Raw genomic sequence first — 22,689 nt, forward strand, 5'->3', positions numbered from 1 at the left:
TCCCATCCTTGCGTATCTTCCCGCGTACCTTATACCTTATATGTAGCTCGAATAGTATTAAACTTCTATCTCATGGTAGCACAGATGTTCCAGCGGTTTTCGACGATTATTAATTAATCATTACTTCCATTCTGTGTAGTCTAAATTTGGTCTTTCAGTTTTTGCATTTGTAAAATGACAGTCCATCTGCGCAGATGCTCAATGGCTTTTGCTTCAATAAACCGCCTTTTCTACGGGAATGCTGCCGTTTCAAAATAAATTCCACCGGATTGCCTTGTTAATTCCGCCGATGATTCCTTCGAAAATCTCGTAAGGTATTCCGAGTATTTTGCCAGGAATTCCATCGCAAAAGTTGCAAAGTCACAAAAGTCAGTAATTCCACGCTACTCTTACGGGGATCCTGCCTGGGGTTCCATTGACAATTTGCCGTCATTCCTAAATAAAATCCACAAGGATTGCTTAGGGAATCCCTCCAATGATTGCATAGAAAATTCCACCAGGGTTTCCGAATATTTTGCCAGGAATTCTATCGGGAAAGATGCAACGGATTCTTTCAGTAATTCCTTGCGTTTCATCGGAAGTTCTACCAGGAACCCCAACGATTCTTCTAACGGTTCCATTGGAAATTTTCCCACTTCCTGAAACCTTTCATTCTTGTGTAAACTTCATCGATAATCTCACCGGTTCTTGTTCATCATAGTATTAAACAAGAGATTCTTTCCCAGGCAATTATATTTTGAAACGTAGCATATTGCGATGCGTATTGGTTTTCTTTAAGATTTGGGAAAAAATTAACCCAAAATGTTCATACATTAGTTATACACACGGACGGGAACATTTATTGAAAAAAGTACAAAATCTCTTCACCAACGATTTTTTTCCTCTTGGCATTTAACTCGATAGTTTTCGATAAGTTATCGAAGACGCGATAACGATAACGTTAATGTAATGCACTATTTATCGTTAACTTCGAATTATCGGAAAACTGTCAACGAGATCATATTTAACGTTAAATTATCGGCGATAATTTATCGATTAACAACCTTGATGCAGATCATGTGACCTTCCTACTAACCCAAACCCCTTGCCGCGACAGTCATGGAGAAGATGAGGTGTTCTCGGTCTCTAGTAGCAACGAACGCCGCACTAACATTTCTTCCCTTCCTCGATGACCGCAAGGACGTAGCCGGCGTCGTTATTGACTTAATGAACTTTGTAATTCTCCAAGATGCACATTGAGAACGGTAAGCTACTGTAAATCATTTTCTCCAGGAGTTTCTCTTAAGATCCCATTCGGAGATTTTTCCGGATTTGCTCCCAGAGTTCCGGGATGTCTGAGAGTTGTGTCAGGGATTTCTATCAGAGTCCCTGAGTGGATAACTGACACGGAGGAAGATTACAAGTTGTATAACCGAAATACGCGTATCTGTCAAAGGATAAGTAAAACAGGGCGGAAATAAAAGGTACCGTCTAGGGTACCGTACGGTAGGCATTGTATATTTTATTATATACACTCAATTCTGTTTTTACACGATGGATGCGTCCGCGCAAAAAAAGTTCGTGTAAAAAAAGTTCGCGTAACTTTGAGAAAATCGCGTAAAAAAGTCGCGCAAAATAAAATCGTGTAAAAACAGGATTGAGTGTAACGTGGTGTAACTATGATTTCTTCAATCAGTTAAGAAAATGGCTAACGTGGATCAATACTTTACATATGAAGGTCCATTTCAGAGGTTTTTCTATTGCAACCAAGCTTACATTAAACAAAAAAAAATATGGACATTTGTCAACACTTTCAAACAATATGCTGTAAAACAATGTTTTGCCTTTTTTTTCAATGAATGGCTACTTGGTAGATCGATCATAGTAGACTTTAAATCTTGCAGTAAATCTCTTAACGAAGCGTATTTTCACGAATAAAATGAGACAGAATTCTCTATACACCGATAAACGCCTAAACGTATGCAATGCCCTTGTAGTTAGAACTGATGATTTCTAAATTTGTTTATAATTTTCAAAAACAACTCAAATAAAGAAAACCTACTATGCGTAGCATATGTTGATAGCTGATTTCTCTGAGTTTTTCACTCAGTACTCCATAAACTCAATTTTATATGTTGAATTTTATGAAAAACCCATGTATTATTATAAAAATTCAATCATGCTGATATGCCTAAGATTGCAATCTGTAATATTTTTTTTTTTAGATTTGTTGTGTTTTTCAGGGCACTATCAAAGTTACCCCAAATTGAAAATGTGATTCTCGCTCATATAAAAAATATTGGTCACCTAAAAATTTTAAAATTTGCCGGTCTCTCAATTCCAATTGACAACTGAGACTCCAGTAGGGTAGAAGGATCAGTTTTGGCCAGTCAGGTGTTTTGGCCATAGGGCGTTATTCAGCCAGTTGTGATCCAATCGGAATAAATTTATAGTTGACGAGTAGATCTTATTATAATATGATGATTACAGCTGTGAATACCATAGATTTTGATTAAAAAATGTTAGAAAAAATAATTTTCTTTAAAAAATCAGCTCTCATGTATCAATTTTGGCCAGGTGCTTCTATTTTGGCCACTCCCATAAAAAATACACGTGATTGGCCAAAACAGAAAACCAAATTTAAGAATATGGCCAAAACTGATGCTAAGGTTCTATTTTGGCCAGTGCCACTTTTAATGCAAAAATCAAGTATTAGCTTGATTTCTGTATTTTTCCTTAAAATATAGATTGAAACCTTTCATTTAACACATTGGTAGTTATCATTGGATTATTGACTATTTTTCTAAAAATGATTTCCCTTAGACTGGTCAAAACAGGTGCCCACACCCTACTTGTTTTAAAAATACAAAACTAAGGAAAATACTGTCACATGGAAAAGTATTAAGAAACTTGGCTGAAAAACTATCTAAGTTACCCCGTTTTACGGTACAAAACTACGAAGAGTTCATCCCAGAACTTCTGCAGGAGTTTTCCACGCGATTTCTGAACGAGTAGCTTCCGGGATTTCTTCCGGAGGGTTTCCCGATATGCTGGATATTTTCCAGAGATCCTAGATAAGTTTTATAAAATTCTTTCAGGAATCTCTCTGAGTCGTTTTCCAGAATGGCCTTCCAACCGTTTCTACCGGAATTTTCGCGGGATATCTGCAGAAGTACTTCAAGGATGTTTCCTATGATTTTCCGGATTTTTCTTACATTTCCTCGCGGGATTCCACCCGTAGTTTTTTTTCCGAAACTTCTCTTACAGGTTTTCAGAGTTCCTCGAATTTTCCCCTCGGAATAATTCCCAGAATTCGAAAAAAAACACAGTTGTTCCAGTTTTTCTTTTCAGAAGTTCCTCTCGTGATTTCATTAATAGCTCTGCCCAAAATTTCTCGCGCGATTTCATCTGGATGGCTTACGCTATTTCATCGGTAATTCCTCAAAGGGAATTCATTCAAATATTCCGAGATAAACTCCTGGATAACTCCCGGCAAATAATCCGTAAGCAGCTGTTAGAGAAATCTTAAATGAAAGAACACCCAAAATTCTGAGAGTGATTCTCTAACAAAAATCTCAGGAGAATCACCGCAAGAAATTCTGAAAACAACTAAGAGAAAACCTCTGGAATTCCAGTAAGTGTTCTCAAAGTAGTACAGGGAAAATCTTTAAAAATTTCAGTAGGATCACCGCAAGAAACTTTGGAAACAACTAAAAGAAACCCCCTGAAATATTTGAAAGAAACCGTAAGATGAACTCCATGAGAAATATCAGCAATACATTACATACTCCCGGTTTACGCATAATTGTCCAATTATGGCTAAATACTTGTCAATTCCCGGAAAGCCACACCGGAAGGAATCTTCTAAGAAAAGTCCCTAGAGAAATATCAGGTAGAACATAATCCCACGGCGAAAAAAAAATCCCGCAAGAACAAGGCTGACCAGATTTGTTCCGCTCAAATACGCGACACATATAGCCTACGGAAATTCTTGAAGAAATTGCACAGAAACAGCTTCGGAAAAATGCCATAAGGAACTCTGAGACCAATACAGGGAAACCCTCTATACGAAATTCCGGGAGAAACTCCTTCAGAAAATTCGTGAAAAACTCAAAAGAAATCCTTGGTGGATCTCTAGTAGAAATCCCAGGTTTGTACCTCTTGTGGAAACTGACAGAAATTTTGGGAATAACTCCTGTGGAAATCTCGAGAGGAGTACCAGTAGGAATCCTGGACAATCACTAAGGAGGAATCCTGAGAGAGACACAAAACAAATTGAGGGGGTTAGAAGCAAAGGGGTGTAAGTGACAAAAACCCACTTGCGAGTAAATGAGGTTGTAATTGTAATTGTAATTTATTATTCGACGTAAACCTGTCAGTTACATTAACTTTTAATCAAGTCAAGGACTAAATAGTTTTTCACCAATTTTTCATCCCATACAAAATGTATGGAGTTTCAAAATCGACCGAATTTTCTATGAATTATTGCAATTTTTCTAATCATCGTAAAAATAATCTTAAAGAAGTTCCTGAAAGCTTGAAATCTGAATATTTTTTTTGATATTCTCAGCTCAAAACCGACAAAATGGTCACTCAATTCCGTGACAACATCTAAGAAATAGTCTGGGAGAAACTCCTGTGGAGATCCCGGGATAAGTCTTGGTAGAAATTCGAAGAAAAGTTCTTTGGGTTAAACTCAGAAGAAATGCCGGAAAAGTACTATGAAGGACTCTGAGAGCAATACACAGAAAACCTCTGGAAGAAATTCCAAAAAGCTCTATAGAATTCCCCGGAATTCAGGAATCCTGGCAGTTTCGCAAGGAGAAATCCCGGAACAAATTGTTTGAATCTTGGAAAAATGCCGGTGGAATACAAACAAAATTCGTGGGAAAATACGAAATTTAATATCCATTCCATTGGGTAGAACTTAAAGACACTACACCGTCTGCAGCCAGAGGCTGCACAGACTGAACCAATGTAAGTAAAAGGAAGGTAATCCGATATGTCAGATTCCACCATCCGCCATATTGGAAAACCTAACGACAGCTGGCAAGTTTGTGTTTAATTTTTTCCACTAGTGAGATGACAAACAAAAACTTTCAACCCTAGAAACGTAGCAACTCCACAGAAACCATTCACGCTTAACTTTCTCAGCACAAAAAACGGAGAAACTCCATGACATCGAGTGTTTCCTAGGTTTCCTACTTACACAGATTGCAAATTAGCTCGTACACCCACTTAAGCAAATATTTTGCAATATTCTCGACAAAGCAATCTCTTTTGGTTAAGAAATCACCATTGTATTCATAAATCACAAAAATGCGGGGGCACGAGCAAATTTTGAACCTGGGGGAATATTACTCATTTTATGAGTGCCATGGAAATATGTCAACATTGATTATCCGTGTTGAGAATGTTGTACCTGGACTGAACATTACTAACATGAAACAACGGACCACAGACAATGTACAACAGATAACACCCAGTGGCCCAAATGGAGAATTTTCCGTTTGACGAACAGTTTTCCCCGACTGGAGCGGAAATCGAACCCGCACTCCGAGGCTTACGAAACGTCTAGACGACTGACGCCGCTAACCGTACGGCCACGAAGTCACTTACACAGAAAGAAAATCTGAAAACAACACGTGAGGTAAATATTCGAACATTTTAATTTCCATTTCATTTTATTCCATCTACCTATATAAATAAAAATGAAATGGTGTTTGTATATCACGAATAGGCTCGGGAACGAACCAACGGATCATTCTTTCAGTGTTTCATTCGTGTAGTGCTCCGACGTGTTCGAACAAAAAAAATAATTGGGGAAATAGACCGGAAACGCACCGAAAAAGAAGAAAATTTGACATTCCATTTTGCGGGGCATTTTTCTACATAGTTGCATGTCAAAGAACACAGCAGGCAGACAGAACGACGTTTACCGGGACAGCTAGTTCTACCAGTGGGGTGACACAGCTGTCAAACTCGGTACATCGCCGCCTCACCCATCATCGTTTCTTGTACGGCGCGTTTTGGTACCCACTTTCTGGACAGTATACCCTAACTTGCTCCTGATTTTCGGGTGTGTGGCTCGTGTGTGCTTATTTCGGAAATTACACATTTCAAGCGAAATTGTTGTTTTTGAGGATTGTTTCTCTTTCTTTATCACTTTGCACGATATTATATGTAGCAGCGAAGCAGTGTCGATGTTTCAAGCGCATTTTTGCCGTATATAAAGCAATAAAAAAAAATTGAACGCCATGTTGAATCGAATGTTGGGTTCCTGATTCTGGCCCTTCGTCATCCCCCCGAGTTCTACATAAAATAATTTCTTGCACGCAAAGTTGTAAGCAAGCTCCATGCTGCAGACAACCTGTAATTTTACAATGCGATGGAGAATTGTGTTGAAAACGATGAAGGTCATTTTGTTACAGCGAACTCGATGTAACAATTTTCAACTCTGTAATATTAACAACTTCAGAGTTTAATGATTCGGATGACGTGCCGTATCTGCCTAATTCAATAAAGAAATTGAAAGTTTTAAACTGTTAGCCCTATTCAACCTGAAAAAGATTTCAATCAATACACATAATAATAGGTTGTGTCGGTTTGATAGAGCATAAGAAAGCTAAAAACAGTATAAATAATAACCGAAATACAGAGCCCAATAGAAAGAAAGCGACAGCTACTAAGCAATAACTAAGAATAAAATTTTCGTTTACCTTTCGATTCACTGAAATACAAAATCAGTCAAATTATAGCCAATCAAACCTATTTCACGAGCAATTACACATTTTCCACACTTCCCCAGAGGGACTAGCTCTTACTTAAAACCGCTATACATCAACAAACTAGCACTTCAATTCAATTTCGGTAACGCCTCGGGGTCGTGGAAAACACTGGAGGTGGCAAACCTGACGAGCTTCTTAATTGATTAAATCACTACACTTACTTGAAATCGGACGATGCAGCTTCTTCGATGTTCACGCCGAAAGCGGTCGAGTACAGGCCGTAGAGGAGAGGTCTGGCGGGCGTTGGCACGCGGCAGTCTGCCAACCAACCCCAGGCTCTACTCATCATTCTCAATGGCAGCGAACAGTATATATTCATCTGCGGAGAGGAAACGGATTGCGAAATGTTAGAATTACGAACAACGGACGATGCTCGGACGGATCGTTCTTACCTGCCATGAGGCCGCCGTCCGTGGAAGGCCCTTCCGGTCGAGTTCACGATTGTGAAGGTGCCATTGTGCTGCGGCGATCATGCAGATGCCTATCGGGGTCCATCGCAGGAAGACGCCCCGCCATGTTAACCAACCGCCGGCAGCTAGTAACCACCAATCCAAAACGGATAATATAGTCCAACCCGCCCCAGCCTTCCAACTCCATTTTCTCTGAATTTTATTAAATTTACCTTTCGATTGGCGACCCTGCTGTTGCTGCTGCTGATGTTGGTTGGAGTTCTGCTCCTTTTGCTTGCTGGTAAAGAGTGATCGCTTCCCTATCGTCAATCTGATAGGGCTTGGTTTGATTTTGACCACCACCCTCGAGAATCTGCGATAAAAGAAAACAAACCAATTCCAAACTAGGTTCATTTCACACCGGGATCAGATCGCAGGCCTAGAACTCGATCGGACAGGACATCGCGCGCCTAATCGCGGTTCAACAACCTTTTCCAAACATTCGAAGTCATTCGATCGGCAGGTAGGGAAGGAAGACGGACTGTAAGATCTCAGCTGAGCAAGATTGCCGTTCGTAGCGGCTGATAGCGATCAACTGACGAGGTTCGCGAAATTCCAGTAACTTGCGAGAGCGTCGTCATCACAGTCAGTTGACCAAAATTGCTAACTAACGGGTGGTAGCAAACAAAATGAGATTTTTTCCAACAGTTCCTGGTTACACACGAAATCACAATAAATTTTAGGAAAAAAATTATACCCGAACCTGTACCTATATGGTGAATTCTTCCTGCACTTTATTCCAACAAGTGCTGCGTATCCAAAAATAATAAATATTTAAGATTCGATGATCTAGTAAAATTTGTTTATTTTCTTCTAGCACAATTCTGAATTCTAATAAATAGCCCTACTCCACAGCATTAGAACTCTTTCTAGAGTCATGCTGAATAAGGAACTGCATTGTTTTGATTTTGTATGGGATTTTGGAGTTTCTTGGCCTTGTTGTTTACAAAATTTCTATAAGAGTGAAGGAGAAGGAGATAATTTAATGCAGTGCCCTATGGTCCAATAGTCAGGTGATTTGAGGTCTCACTAAATGTCTGAAACTATATACTTCTTTTTCTTTTTCTTCTTGGCGCAACTTTCCCACTGGGACAAAGCCTGATTCTCAGCTTAGAGTTCTATTAGCACTTCCACAGTTATTAACCCTCTAATACCCAATCCCGCCTTTAGACGGGGTATAGTTTGAGCATTTTTGTAATTTTTGTTTCGTGGAAAATCATTTTTTTTAATATTTTTGGCTGATATTTAGGACTGCTCTGTATATGTATCACAAAATAGTTTTTGGTGTATTTAAAAGCGTATTTACATTTTTTTAAATCATTAAAAAATTGATGTTTCAGTCACCTTTTAGAAGTCATTGTTTATTTTGTATTGAATCGCTACAATTAACATATTTTAATTTTTTTCCAAGTCATTATATCCTTGTTTAATAGTTTAAGGCAGGGGTTCTCAAACTTTCCTAGCTTGCGACCCACTTTGGATTTTAGTAGAATTTGGCGACCCACCAGTAAGTTTTACCACAAGAAAAAGTCAAAATTGGGTTGGGACAGTTTTTTAAATACATTTTATCGCTTTCGTTGTTTTTGTGCCGAAAGTGTGCAAGACATTCCAAGCTGTTTTTAATTTACAGTGTTGTTTTCGTTTTTCTGAAAATAGTCAAAATAAGGTTAAAATGCCAAATAAATTTGCTTCCGTAAACCTTGTGTCCTAAGAAATTGAGATAAGTACGATTCTCATAAAAGTTGAACCATTCCGGGTTCATGTAATATACGGAACTCCTCAGATTTCTAAGAATTTTGTAACACATTTTAGGAATGAAGAAAACATTACATTTCCCAAACGCCTTTGAATTTTCTTTCAAATGCAGGCGCAATGCGTTGTCACTTAAAATCACGTGTTTTTATCGTGTTTTTTCGTGTATGACTTTTGAGTACATTGATCAGGTTGGGCAGCAAATGCGACGCCATACTTATGGAGAGATCTTCAAGAATTATAGTACTGCCGGATAATCAGATAAGTCCTTCTAAACATTTAAATCTTCAGTTTTAATCCTTCATACACATTTATTTTACTTATTTCATAGGAGTCACTTAGGCTCTGATTTTGGAAAAAAAGTCTATATTCAGTAATATTATATTCAAAGTTAAGCTTTACCGAAGTTCTTAAAAATATACATATGCTTCGGTAGACATAACCGTTCGATGGTTTGTTATCGAAATTCAGCAATTTTCTGCTAGATTTTTGATATCTCGATTCAAGCACTAATCCAACTTAAACTCATTTTCAGGACAGACCATTTGAAGAGGTTCTAAGTTTACTGGAATCCTAAACATCCTGATAATAAATTTCATCTTTCTAGAATCGATTCTAGTATGAAGAAGCTACAGTGTTCTGTATGCTTCGGACTATAACTCATAATACAGAAGTTTGGGAAAATTAAGGGGAAAACTAAGAGTTTTTGTTAGTTTCTCTGACATAAGCTAAGAAAGCCAAGGTAGATATTTATTACAAACCTTCGCGACCCACTAAAAATCAGCCCAATAGTTTGAGAAACGCTGGTTTAAGGGAATCGAATACACTCTAAAATTATTTTCCTTAACCTTCCGTAAATCGCGCGGTTGACTACCTGCGTCATCACCACGATAATGCTGAGTACAAAAAGCGAGATTTTTTCATCGTGTTGTACAAAATACAATAACGCGATCGCTCGAGGGTTAAAATTACACGGAAAATAAAATTTTCTGTGAAAAAAAAATAAAATAATAATATTTCAACAATAATCATAAAATCTCAAAATGTTTTCATCCAGGGAAGGGAACACTCACTTGCGAAGAGTTACACTCACTTGCTGTTTTCTCAGCTCCGAAACGTGCTATCAAAAAACGATGCATAGACGACTTTTGCCTTTTGGTTTTGTCTAAAAGTTTGTCGAACAAAGTATGGGTCGCACACGCATATCGAAGGCGTGAGGGAGCTGCGAAGGCAACGCTCCACGACGTGAATGTTAATTACACTCACCTCGTGGAGAGTCGCTTTCGCAGCTCTGTCACGACTTAGTTATGGGTTTGCGACCCGTACTCTATTCGACAAACTTTAAGACAAAACCACAAGCCAAAAGTCGTCCATACATCGTTTCTTGATAGCACGCTTCTGAGCTGAGAAAACAGCAAGTGAGTGTAACTCTTCTCAAGTGAGTGTTCCCATCCCTGTTTTCATCTCAAAAAATCCGTTCCCCAAATTAGCTTCCAGGAAAAATATAAAAGTGTGGGGATGTTCAAAAGAAAAATTAGAAAAATCAAAAACTGAAATTCACGAAATCGAGAATTAAAAAGACTCATCTTCCAAAACATGTTTAAATCGATTTTAGATGATGAAAAATGATATTTAGATCAAAATCAAAAATTTGGGTATTAGAGGGTTAACTAAGGGCCTCCCCTGCCAATGAACATTTTTGCATGTGTACAAAATTTGAAGAATTAAAACATAATAATTCCATACACATCTGGAAAAATCTCTTTATTTTGTTACCACCCGTTACACATATGGCATGACACCGGCACATCTCTCCGGCGTATGTGCTAGGTAGCTACTATGAGTTCGCGTATACTATACAACGGCACCCGCGGTCAGCCCAGTGAATCCCGCCTCGTTCAATGAAAACGACCTTGGCGACAAATTATAGTGAGAGTCTCGCGCTGGTACTACTGTCGTCGACATGTGCGACTATACAGATTTCCCCCAATAGATCGATTAAATGTTTAGGTCAGGTTAAAACTTGAAATCACCTTAATTTGCATAAATGTACTCTACGAAATGTGAATCATATTTTTGTTAATACCTACTTATACAATCAAACTTGGTATATTTGCATCTCATTTATTACGCTACATCATCAGATTCAGATTAAACTAGCACTTTGAGTAGTTACGTCGGCAACGCACTATCGGAATGAAGACTGTGCATGAATTTGCACGATTTAAATCATAATGCGACCCCATGATACCGAACTGTTCCGAGGGGAGGCATCACGTGTTCCTTGTATTTCTACTTATATGCACTACACGCAGATAGCCCTAGCTTCTGAATGCGTAAGATGATAAGGTGTTCAGAACATATGCAAGCAAAAAAGCACGTTCCAAGCACGTGTCAGAGCGACGTATCATCTCGTGTAGAAAGTAGGTGACTGCGATATGCTTTCATTTTAGTTGATAATTGCATAGAACAGTATCGTTCTATCACCTGTACCTGTAGGTGGTGCCAGCGATTTAAGAAACTCAGAACTTTCTGAGCTACGAGATTCAGATCTAATAGGAATATTTCATCTTAGCTGATCAGAATATGAAAATCTTTAAGATAATTTAACTCAATTCAAACTAGATGAATTACCTGCTTGAATTTCGCCACAAATTCTTCGTGTGACTTCTCCAGAGACTTGTTTCCTCTGTGCCTTCCACCTCGCGTTTCCACAAGGGTTCCCTCAGGAATTTTTCTAAGAATGCTCGCTGGGATTCCTGCAGAAGTTCCTTCTTTGATTTCTACAGGGATTTTTCAAAAGATTCTTTCACGAATTCCTCTTGTAATTTCCCTAAGAATGCCTGCTAGGATTCCAGCAGAAATTCTTTATGTGGTTCCTACAAGGGTTTTCAAAGGATTCGAAGGAAGCCGAGCATGTATTCCTCAGGTATCAGAAGGCCGGCTCCAGAGGCACGTTATTCTCCATTTGGGATATTTGTGCCATCGCCAAAATAATAGCCTATATCATCATCTACCTGAGGGAAAAGGAAGAAAATAAGGATGAGGATGGGGATAAGGACAGGTAAGGAAATAGGAAAAGTACCCTGGAAGACGATACTAACGCGTAAGCGTACCACAATGGGTTCAAACAGCGCCCTGAGAAGGGCACTGTAATAGCGCATAAAGCGAAAGAGAGCCTATAGCTCTTTCCCAAGTAACACACTTGTCACCGAAGAGTCACGGCGGCGCAGGTATTTGTTACGCAGAAGTCACTGTGACTTACTTCTAACAAATAAATACTTACTTGCAAGAAGTAAGTCACAGTGACTTCTGGGTAACAAAAACCTGCGCCGCCGTGACTCTTCGGTGACAAGTGTGTTACTTGGGTTACCACAGCGGCTCAAGAACAACAGAATATCCTGAATATTCAGGTCTCTGAAGTCAGTTTCACTTAATAAATGTTTACCGAATACTCGGAAACGCAGTTGCGCAAAAACCGGACAGTTACATATCAAATGATACGAAGTTCCATAATCGGATTCACAGCTATCACATGCAAATGAATCAGCTTGCTGAATATTCGCCATGTGGTAGCTGAGTCGGCAGTGGCCAGTCAATGCTTTGACCAGAATGCTGCAAATCTGCTTTGACAGATTTGTAAGATACTTCGCCACCCTTGCAGATGGCTCAGTACAATACAATTTGGTTTGACGACATGACTCCAAACTATTCCAGTATTGTTTGTGCTGAGTGGCAGCCCAGGTGTGAATCTGAAGCTTTACCCAACACTTCGATATCGGAATAGCTGGCTAGTCATGTGATGCTCCAGTGTGAGCTAACTCATCAGCCAATTCATTTCCAGCGATGGAAGAATGGCCATACAAGGTGAACAGTGTTTGCTGAATTCAGCTCCTCGATTTGAGTTCGACAAGCGATAACTATCTTCGACCTAGAGTTGGCCGAAGCAAGTGCTTTCATAGCAGCCTGGCTATCTGAACAGAAGTATATTACTTTGCCCATTACGTGCTGCTGAAGTGCTGATTGCACTCCGCACATAAGAGCAAAGATTTCTTCCTGAAAACGGCGCAGTGTCTACCAAGTGAGTAAGACAGATACAGCCTTAGCTCACGAGAATAAACACCAGCACGTGCTCGACCTTCGAGAAGGGAGCCATCAGTACGATGCCGTCTGAAATACTTCTTTCCAGATATCCAGATGTCCACTCTTCCCGAAAGGGAGTTTCGTGAAAACTGTCCTATATGGAAAATTACAAGCATTTGTAAGATCACTTGGAGCAAGGACAATTTTGTCCCAATTCATCAAAAGTGGAAACAACGAGGTGTGTGTTGATGTGCGGTTCACAGGAGTTTCCTCTAGTAGACCGAGTACCCGTAGACGGTAACTGCAAGAAAGTGCTTCTTGTTTGAGATGAATGTGTAGTGGAGCAACGTCAAGGAGAACTTCGAGCGCTGCCGTGGGAGTTGAAGAGAACGCTCCAGACATCGCCATTAAGCACATCCTTTGCAGATGACCTAACTTTGCTTGGATCGTTCTCATTTCGCCCTTTTGCCACCACACAAGACATCCATAGGCCAATATTGGCCGAACAACAGTTGTGTAGATCCATTTGATATACTTGGGTTTTAGACCCCAAGTTGTACCAAAGGTTCGCCGGCATTGCCCGAAGACCATACAATTCTTTGATTCTGAACCCAATATGAGGTGTCCAGGAAAGCTTGGAATCAAGAATGACTCCAACGTACTTTACCTGTTCAGTCACATCGATTTCAGAATCAAAGAGACGCAAAGGTCGAACGCCATTACGGATTCGCCTTTCCGTAAAAAGAACAATAGGCCATATTGGCGACACCAACCCTTAACTACCTAAAGGGGGCTTCGCATCAGGTCGAAAAGGGTGGTGATACACATATCAACTAACAATGCTAGGTAGTCGACGGCAAAACCATAAGTAGGAAAACCGCTATTATTGAGTTGCCTTAAATAGCGTATCTGCTACGAGACTCCACAAAAGTGGTGACAAGACTCCCCCTTGGGGGCATCCACAAACACTCAATTTCCTAATCCCTGCTAGACGCAATGTCGAGAAGAGATATCGGTTTTTGAGCATTTGATGAATCCAATTGGAAATCACTGGATATACCATGACTTCGCGCAGCTTCCAATATGGCATTGAAAGGCACATTGTCAAAGGCACCCTCGATATCTAAGAAAACACCCAAACAAGAAGTCCTCTTGGAGTTCCTCCAGGATTGCCTAATTGGATTCCTCTGGAAGTTTTTGTTGAAATTGTGTCAGTGGTTTCTCCAAGGATTTCCAATAATAATACTAAGAGTAATTCCTGGCATAATCCCTAGAGGAATTTTGAAGGAATCTCTGGATGTATTTCTGAAGCAATCTGTGGAGAAATTACATCAGGGATTGCTGGAAGAATCATATCAAGAATGTTCGGATGACTCCCAGGAGGAATTCATGGATGAATCCCAAGAGGAATTCGTGGCTTCGTGGCATAAGACGAAGGAATCCTTGTGAAAATCTCCGGAGAAACTTTTGGATCGTCGCAACCTGTTATTCTAAATAACGACGTTGTTCTTGAATAAATAAACATTGTTATTTAAACCAGCAACCCGCGTAGCCATTCTCTGCATCTCTGCAGGAACCACATGATAATTTCCTGGAAGAATCCCAGCAGGCATTCTTGGGGAAATTCCGTGATGCATTTCTGGAGGAACCGTTTGAAAAATCCCTGTAGAAATCACAGCATGCTTCCTGCAGCAATCCCTGTAGAAATCCGCGGAGGAATGCTAAAATGAATTCTTGCAGCAATTCAAAGGGAAATCCCTTATTTGAGGAGTCACAAGAAGGAGGTATCTGAGCTGGCATTCCAGGAGAAATTCCGAGAGCAGTTTTTGGAGGAGTTGTTGGAGCAACCAGCGGACGAATCACAGTAGAAATTCCTTTACCAATTCAAGTCGACTCCGTGGAGGAATTCCAGTAATAATTTCTTCAGCGATCCCAGCAGGAATTTCAAGAGAATTCCTTCAGGTATTCCTGGAGGAATTCCAACAGGAATTTCTGGAGAAATCTTTGGGGAAACCCTCTGGGAATTCCTCTAGAAATGCCTGGTTGGATTCCTCTGGAAGTTCTGGAGGTTCTTCCTACACAAATTCTTTCTGTGATTCCTCCAAGGATTCTCTCATAGATTTATCCTATGATTCCTTTGGGAATTTCTCTTGGAATACTAGCAGACACTTTCCTATTAATGTGAAAGTGCAGCATTTAATAGTGCTTGCTTATAGATTCGAAGCTAACGGGTGATCAAGACTTAAGACGCATATTTGACGAAATCGAAAAAAACTGACTACTTCGACTGTGACTAACGTAACCTATGTATGACAAATTAGAGATTTTTACGTTTTTCGGTTGTCTGTATGAAATGTTTTCTATTGCTTGGAGATGTTTGGACCGATGCTGACAGTGCTAGGGATGTGGACGAAAAACAACTTAAAAAAACAGTACTTAAATGAGGACGATTACTGAAGCTTCAACGGGTTCAATACCGTTGCCTTGGGATCACGTTAGGTTGCATGAACTCGACTCACACAATGAGTTTAGAGGTACTTCCTGGTGTACAGCCTCTGACAGACCGCTTTGCGGAGTTGTCGTTCCGGTTTCTCATCCGATGCGAGGTTGTAATTCCGTTGGTCATAGAAAACTTCGAGAAGCTGCTCAAACAGATATTGGATATATATAGGATCCATCCATGAAAAATTACATCACCGGTATACCAGCCATATATTACACCTTAGAGTATTAAGCACTCTTCCACCTGAGTACTACTTCCTTTTTACAGACAGTCTAAGCCCTCTGGAAGCTGTTCGGTTAATGAAACTCATGAAGCATTCAGCGTACTGCCTGAATGGAATACACCAAGTCTTGAGTGCTTTGTCCAAACGCTCATACACCATCACCATAGCTTGGGTCCCTTCACATTGCTCGATTCCGGGCAATGAGAAAGCGGACTTTCTGGCTAAGGTGGGCGATAGCGAAGGCGATACATACTTACGAGGGTCAAATCGCCTTCGACGATTGCATTGGCCCGTCAGGAGACCTTGATCAGCTGGCAACGCAAATGGAGAAATGGTTAAATGATTGCACTCCATCCATCATTCCCCAGGTGTCGAAGAAGCCATAGTTCAAAGGGTTGGATTTAGGCCGCGATTTCATTCGTGTAATGTTTCGACTGATGTCCAACTACTATTTGTTGAACGCACATAAATAAATAGGCTGTAACATAGCTTATTAGAGATATCTTGAGAACAGAAGTAGGAAATCTTTGGATATTACAATTTTTTACTTGGTTGGCACTGATTAGGCCTGACACGGGTTAAGAATACCATAGTTTGGACAAATTTCTCGTATTCTGAAATTTACCGAAAAAAAAAGACAATGGAAAACTAACGACCAGTCAGTGCGACACAAAAAAAAAACTAAAACAACACTTTCGTTTACACGTTCAATCAAGGACACAATTCCAATTCAGATAGACAACCAAAACATTATTAGGTAAACAAAATATTTAGGTGACTCATGAGTGACCACCGCTAATTGGTCACCCTATGGCCTCCAATACTATGTGCTACAAATTTGAAGTTCAACTATACTGACTGATAAGCAGGCGCTAGTAGTGGAAGCGTGCATCACATCTAGACGGTCACCGATCAGACGACGTCAAAACTATTAAATATCGAACGGTACAGTTCACATTCTCTCGGACTGCGCCGCCGCGCCGTGTCCAGATAAGAGATTCATAACTACGTTGTAATGCTACCTAGCTGCCTAGACAGACTGATTGTAACCTGTGCGTGAAGAAATGCGTCTCGAATGGAATTTTTAAAACTTTATGTAAACAAGTAAGAAAAACTGCTGCGACGAAATTCGATATGGCGCATTATTGTGAGCCGTTTCTTGAGATAATTGACTGAAGGGTGAAGGAAGATGTAAATAAAACAATACCGTTCAATTAAACTCATCTAATAAACAACGGTAGTTCTGGAAGAGCATCTTATGTGATTCACGCGATAAAAAAAATCTGTAAAACTAGCCATGCATACAATTTCCACATGTGTTGCACATTGCTTCGAACGTAAGCAGCAACGTGGAACGAACCTTATCTTCCACTATCTTCCGCAGGCATCAATGTTATCAGTTCACTGGCACATTTCTCCAAACAAATTAGGAGGGGCAGGCGGATTTTCACACATGCCCCGGTGAGTTGCGCTTTGAGCACTCTTTGTGCCGTCTTGAATGAAATTTCTAGATCGATGGTACGGAAACGTGGTGGGCCATAGGGTAGAAGCTTCAGTTTTGGCCAGCCCGGAGTTTTGACCATAGTGCGGTATTCAGCGTCTTACGATCTAAATCGGCATAAATTTATTTTTTACTAGTGGATTCTAATATAATATGATGATTACAGCTGTGAAAACCATACATTTTCATTAAAACTGGAAGAAAAGAATAACTTTCCCTTAAAAGTCAGCTTCCATATGTTCCATATGGAGCAGATTTTTTAAGGAAATATATTTTTTTCTTCCAGTTCTTAATCAAAATGTGTGGTTTTCACAGCTGTAATCATCATATTGTATTAGGATCTTCTAGTAAAAAATAAATTTACGCCGATTTAGATCGCAACAGGCTCAATACCGCACTATGGCCAAAACTCCGGACTGGCCAAAACTGAAGCTTCTACCCTATATCTATTTTGGCCACTCCCATATGAAATACACGTGATTGGCCAAAATAGAAACCAAACTTAAGAATATGGCCAAAACTGCGGCAGAGCTTTTATTTTGGCCAGGGCCACTTTTAATACAAAAATCAAGTATTGGCATGATTTCTGCATTTTTCCTTCAAAATATAGATTGAAACCTTTCTTTTGACGCCTTGGTTGTTTTCATAGGATTATTGGTTATTTTTATAAACATGATTTCCCTTAGACTGGCCAAAACCGGTGCCCGCACCCTACTTGTGATTGGCCAAAATAGAAACCAAAGCTGAGAATATGGCCAAAACTGCGGCTATGCTTCTATTTTGGCCAGTGCTACTTTTAATGCAAAAATCAAGTATTAGCTTGATTTCTGCATTTTTCTAATAAAGTGTAGATCGAAACCTCTCATTTGACACATTAGTAGTTTTCATTGGATTATTGGTTATTTTTATAAAAATGATTTCCCTTAGACTGGCCAAAACCGGTACTTATTAACTATTCTGACGAAATAAATTGTAATAAGTATAAAAATTATGTTGAGCTTCAATTAAATATGTTTGGTGCACAGTGAGTGAAATAGAAGTTTGATGTCAAAGAACGAATTGTAGAGTGGAACAGGTGCCACAGCTTTGCCGAAAAATAATTTTAATTTATTACACATGTTTCAAAGATAATTGACAAAAACAAATTAAAACACACTATTTTTGAGCTATTTGCTCTAGAAAACTTAGTTATTTAACTAAACCAATCGATTCAAAGAAGTCATTTGATAGAAAATTTGATAATCTTTCGAATAAGGGTAAAAAAACTGCGATAAGTTTGGCCATTTTGAAGTTATAGCTAGTTAAGGCAATAACAGGGCTGTTACAAAAGTGTCGATTTGAAAACCGTAAAATCCGCGCCAAGCCATTTGAAATCCGTGCCGAGGTCATCAAATCCGTGCCAGTACAAAACATATGGCTTTGATGACTCATTTTTTTTTTATTCCTGTTCGGGTCTGTCACTGCGACCAGTTTTTAGATCTATTGTGACATTACCCGTATCCTTAGTGTAGTGCATGTCGCATTACCATTGAAGGGCAATAAAGTATCGATTTTGATACAGTTTTTGTTTTGCTTTCTTAGAAATTTCTTTCTTATAGAAAACAAAACAAGAGCACTGATAATTGGCCATGCATCGGAAACCTAGCATCACCCTTGTTTACCGCTAAATTCTCCCCAGTAAAAGAGCCGGGTTTTAACATTAGCAGCAATATCATTCCAATAATGGAACATGTGTTCAGTAATAAGGATTTTAGTATGTTCCTTGCGTACTAGCACTTTCCAGTCTTCGAAGAGTTAGTACATACATGGATCCCTAACCCAATTTGATTTCCTTTGCATTGAGTTTAGCCTCAGATGGTGAGGTTTTTAACTATATGCAACAAAGTTGGTAAACTTAGTTTTATTCAAAGACTGGAAGTCATCACAACACCAGTAGCAAGGACTAAATACTATAATGCCTATAATTATCAGAACACATATTCCAAAATTGAAAAATAGGACGACACTAGATTTCGGTTTGGTAGATCTAACACCGCAACGCAACCCAAAAGGGCGATCTACCAACGCTACGGGCTCCGTTAAAGATCGAGCATCTTTTAAACCCCCTCAACCATTCATCCCTCAGCACGGGTCGCCTGACACCTTGGATTGGGGTTACCTGTTTGGTGGACTTTTACCCCCGGAACAGGTGGTCCGTAGTGCTATTCTAAGCCGGCAGCTACACGGGCCATGACTCAAATTTATTAAAAGCCATTTTTTAGGAGAAAATCAATTAATAAATGGATTTTTAATTACTAATCCATGACTTTGTATAACCACTTCCACTTAAAGTTTAAACATGTTGCAAACAGGCTTGTTTTTTGAATTGCAAATAAGTTTTGGATCAATAATTCTTCGATTGCTTATCAGATTGCTTATCAAGCAGTGCCTACTATTTTACGAGAAAAAGGCAGCAGTTTGACGAAACTCTCGAAATAATTTATAATCAACCTTAGGGTACAAATCCTGAAAACCCAAAAGATCATTTGAGAATTTTCAGAAACTTTATGAGAAATTCAAGGATTACTTTTTGCAGAGACAAATGGAATAATATTAGTGAAATTTTTGATTGAATCACCACTAAATTTTATTCCTTAGGGCGATATTTATAAAATGTTCTGAACATTAAGCAAGAGATACTTGAAAAAGTATAAATCCATTGGATCATTTATGATAAGAGTTTTTGGTCACACCACACCCTTGGAAATTAGGATTGGATGGATATTTTAGCAAAATGTTCTTATTCTAAGGATTTCGAAAGCTTCAACAAGCCAAAAATTGATTTCGGGGTTAAGACAGAAATAACTTTATTAGTTCGACTAAGAAATTCCGAAGAGGATCTTCTCAGTTTAACAAATGCGTATAGTGCCGTGTAACTTTAGCACTCCAAGCTAGGGACTGTTAACATTGATTTTAATTAAACACAACATTCCATAAGGTACACCGGGGCAAGTTGTAACGGGTGGGGCAAGATGAAACAGCGGGTTAACATGATGTTTTCTAATGATGATGATAAACAGTTTGATCGCCAAAACACAATGTTTTTGATTCAAACATTCTTTTAGAGAAGGAAAAATTTCCAAATTGTATTGAAATCTATTTCAAAACTTCGTGTTTCATCTTACCCCACCCGTTTCAACTTGCCCCGGTGTACCTTAACACTAATTTAAAAACGTTCTTTTTCTGGTTTCGTTGAGCTACTTATCTAAATGTTTGATGTAAGTGCATTTTTTCCTCATCTGTAGAGCCTTTTAACCACTGCGTCCATTATTTAGGAATATTGTGGTATGTCCCATATTGTAAGTGCATTTTAAAGCCATTTCCGCAAATTCCGCGCCGCGTTTTTGTTAATACGCGCGAAATCCGCGTGAAACGTAAAAACCGCGAAAAACGCAAAACCCGTGCCATCTCTAACAGCCCTGCAATAATAATTAAAAACATGGAAAGTTCAATAACTACGTAACGGTAGAGATTTAACCATATGCGTAAAACAATTTTTTTCACCATTTATGGTCCTCTATCACCCTTTATATATCAGAAATAAATTATGATAGCATTCATAATCATTATCATCGACTGTTTCAAAACCACACGAATTGAATGCATTTGGAAAAACGACCACTCACGCTGAACCCGATCAGCAATAAAATCAAAATTAAAGTTTCCGCATTATTCGCGATTTTTTTCGCAATAATTTTGAATTTTCCCGACTTTTCTTTTGTATACCTGAGGAGCTTGTAAAACATCCAAGAATCTAAATATTTGGCGAACAAATGTGAGGTTAGGTAACGCAAAATTATCAACCCTGGAAGCAATTTTTTTTGTGAATACATTGTATGTAAGTTATGAAAATCTGCAATAATTTCACTTTTCTTCCATTTGTATCATTAGTAATTTCGTCTAGGGTTCGTAATTCACTGTTTTAGAAAAGCGCCACCTGCGCAATTTACCTTTGCATTTGATCGGCAGTAGATATACATATTCAACTTTGCAACTCCATTCAAGATTTGTGCAAGTATTCATGCTATGCGATGCTATTTATAAAGTTTGACTAAAAAAAAGGATTTTATTTTCTTATGTTCCCATATTTTAAACTCCATTCAGAGAAAACAACCAGATACTGTACAATACGGTTCTGGTCCTATGAATTGGTTAGACGAATCAATTCTTGTTTGTTTTCATCAATTCCACAGTGCCCTGGAGCCCAAAACAGCTTCACCTGATTACGGCAACTGTTGTGGAGTGAATTATTACATACCCAAACATGTTTAGAGGTACATGCTGCTGATTTCAAATTATTTAGAATTCCTTAGCTTTCAGACATAATGCAAATTTTCAAATGTCTGCAATTTCTGCGTAAGCAAATTTTACTACTATATGTAATTGCCTGAATTTCAGCTTGAAAAACAGTTGAGTAATTGATAAATTGACTCCGGGGCCAGTCACACCTGCACCACTTTGGTCGTTCAGTTTCAAACCATCAGTGTAGAACACGATCGATCCTGGGTGTAGCTCGGGTCCCGCATTTGTCCTCAGATTTGGTCCAGGATTAATCACTTCAAAAACGCGTTTAAAGTTGTACTTTCTGCTCTTCCAATCACCATTGTCTGTGATGAACGATCTGATATTAATTGTGTTTACTTAGATGCCTTTTCAGGTCAGTTTGTAGTTCTTTTGATCTTTAAAGCACTTTCTGCAGCTTCAAAATGAATGGGAATTCATGATTTTTCTTATAAACATTTGATGTTTACTACGAGAGTACGAGCTATGAATTCCTTAGTGGAATTTTTCTCGAAATTTTTAGAAACATCTAAAAATTATCATAATTAAGGGTTTTCTATTGATAAACAGTCTTTAGCTGAATTTGTAGAGAAGTTCTCAATCGCAGAAAAACTAATCAGATATACCATCAAGAAATAGGGTTAAAGTTTTTCCAGGCGTTTATCTGTCTTTTTACGTTCAAGATTTCAGTAACAATGTTTTGCCAGCAAAGCATAAGTGTTTTTATGAACAGATTTTAATAGAAGGACATAGCATTCCTTGCAAGCTACTGTTCAGACTTGCATTAAAAATAGGTTAAAATCACCACTACAATGTATACATTTCTGTCCTGAGGAATGAATACAAGAAGCTTTTCATGTTTTTTTTATGGTTGCTGCAGGAATGTATTTAGAAGTGTTTCTTGAAATTTTGCAGGCAATTCTTTGCAAGATTTCATAAATAAAAAAATCTAAAGAATCCTGTCTTTCCCAATTTCCAACAATATGTTTCTCAAGTCCTCCTAATTATTGTCAGGTGTTGCAAGATCTATTTCATAAGACATTCTCTAAATACCTGCTAAGAGTTTTGAAGGTCTTATCATTCTTCCTTAT

The 22,689-nt window shown here is 38.8% G+C and overlaps 1 protein-coding gene across 5 annotated transcripts in view; it reads right to left on the minus strand.

Moving 5' to 3' along the window:
• LOC134292064 (phosphatidylserine decarboxylase proenzyme, mitochondrial) overlaps positions 1–22,689 on the minus strand; it is a 43,825-nt gene that overhangs the window by 13,843 nt on the left and 7,293 nt on the right. For 2 of the 5 annotated variants that reach the window (XM_062860774.1, XM_062860775.1), the window contains exons 3-4: positions 7,160–7,529; positions 6,929–7,086 (exon numbers count right to left, since the gene is read on the minus strand). In XM_062860774.1, the coding sequence (XP_062716758.1) occupies positions 6,929–7,086; positions 7,160–7,529 (528 nt within the window). Of the gene's footprint in view, positions 1–6,928; positions 7,087–7,159; positions 8,857–22,689 lie in introns of those variants that run through there. The other 3 variants (XM_062860776.1, XM_062860777.1, XM_062860773.1) reach the window with 3 other exon arrangements.

This window comes from Aedes albopictus, chromosome 3 (genome assembly GCF_035046485.1).
Source record: "Aedes albopictus strain Foshan chromosome 3, AalbF5, whole genome shotgun sequence".
Classification (NCBI taxonomy): Eukaryota; Metazoa; Arthropoda; class Insecta; order Diptera; family Culicidae; genus Aedes; species Aedes albopictus.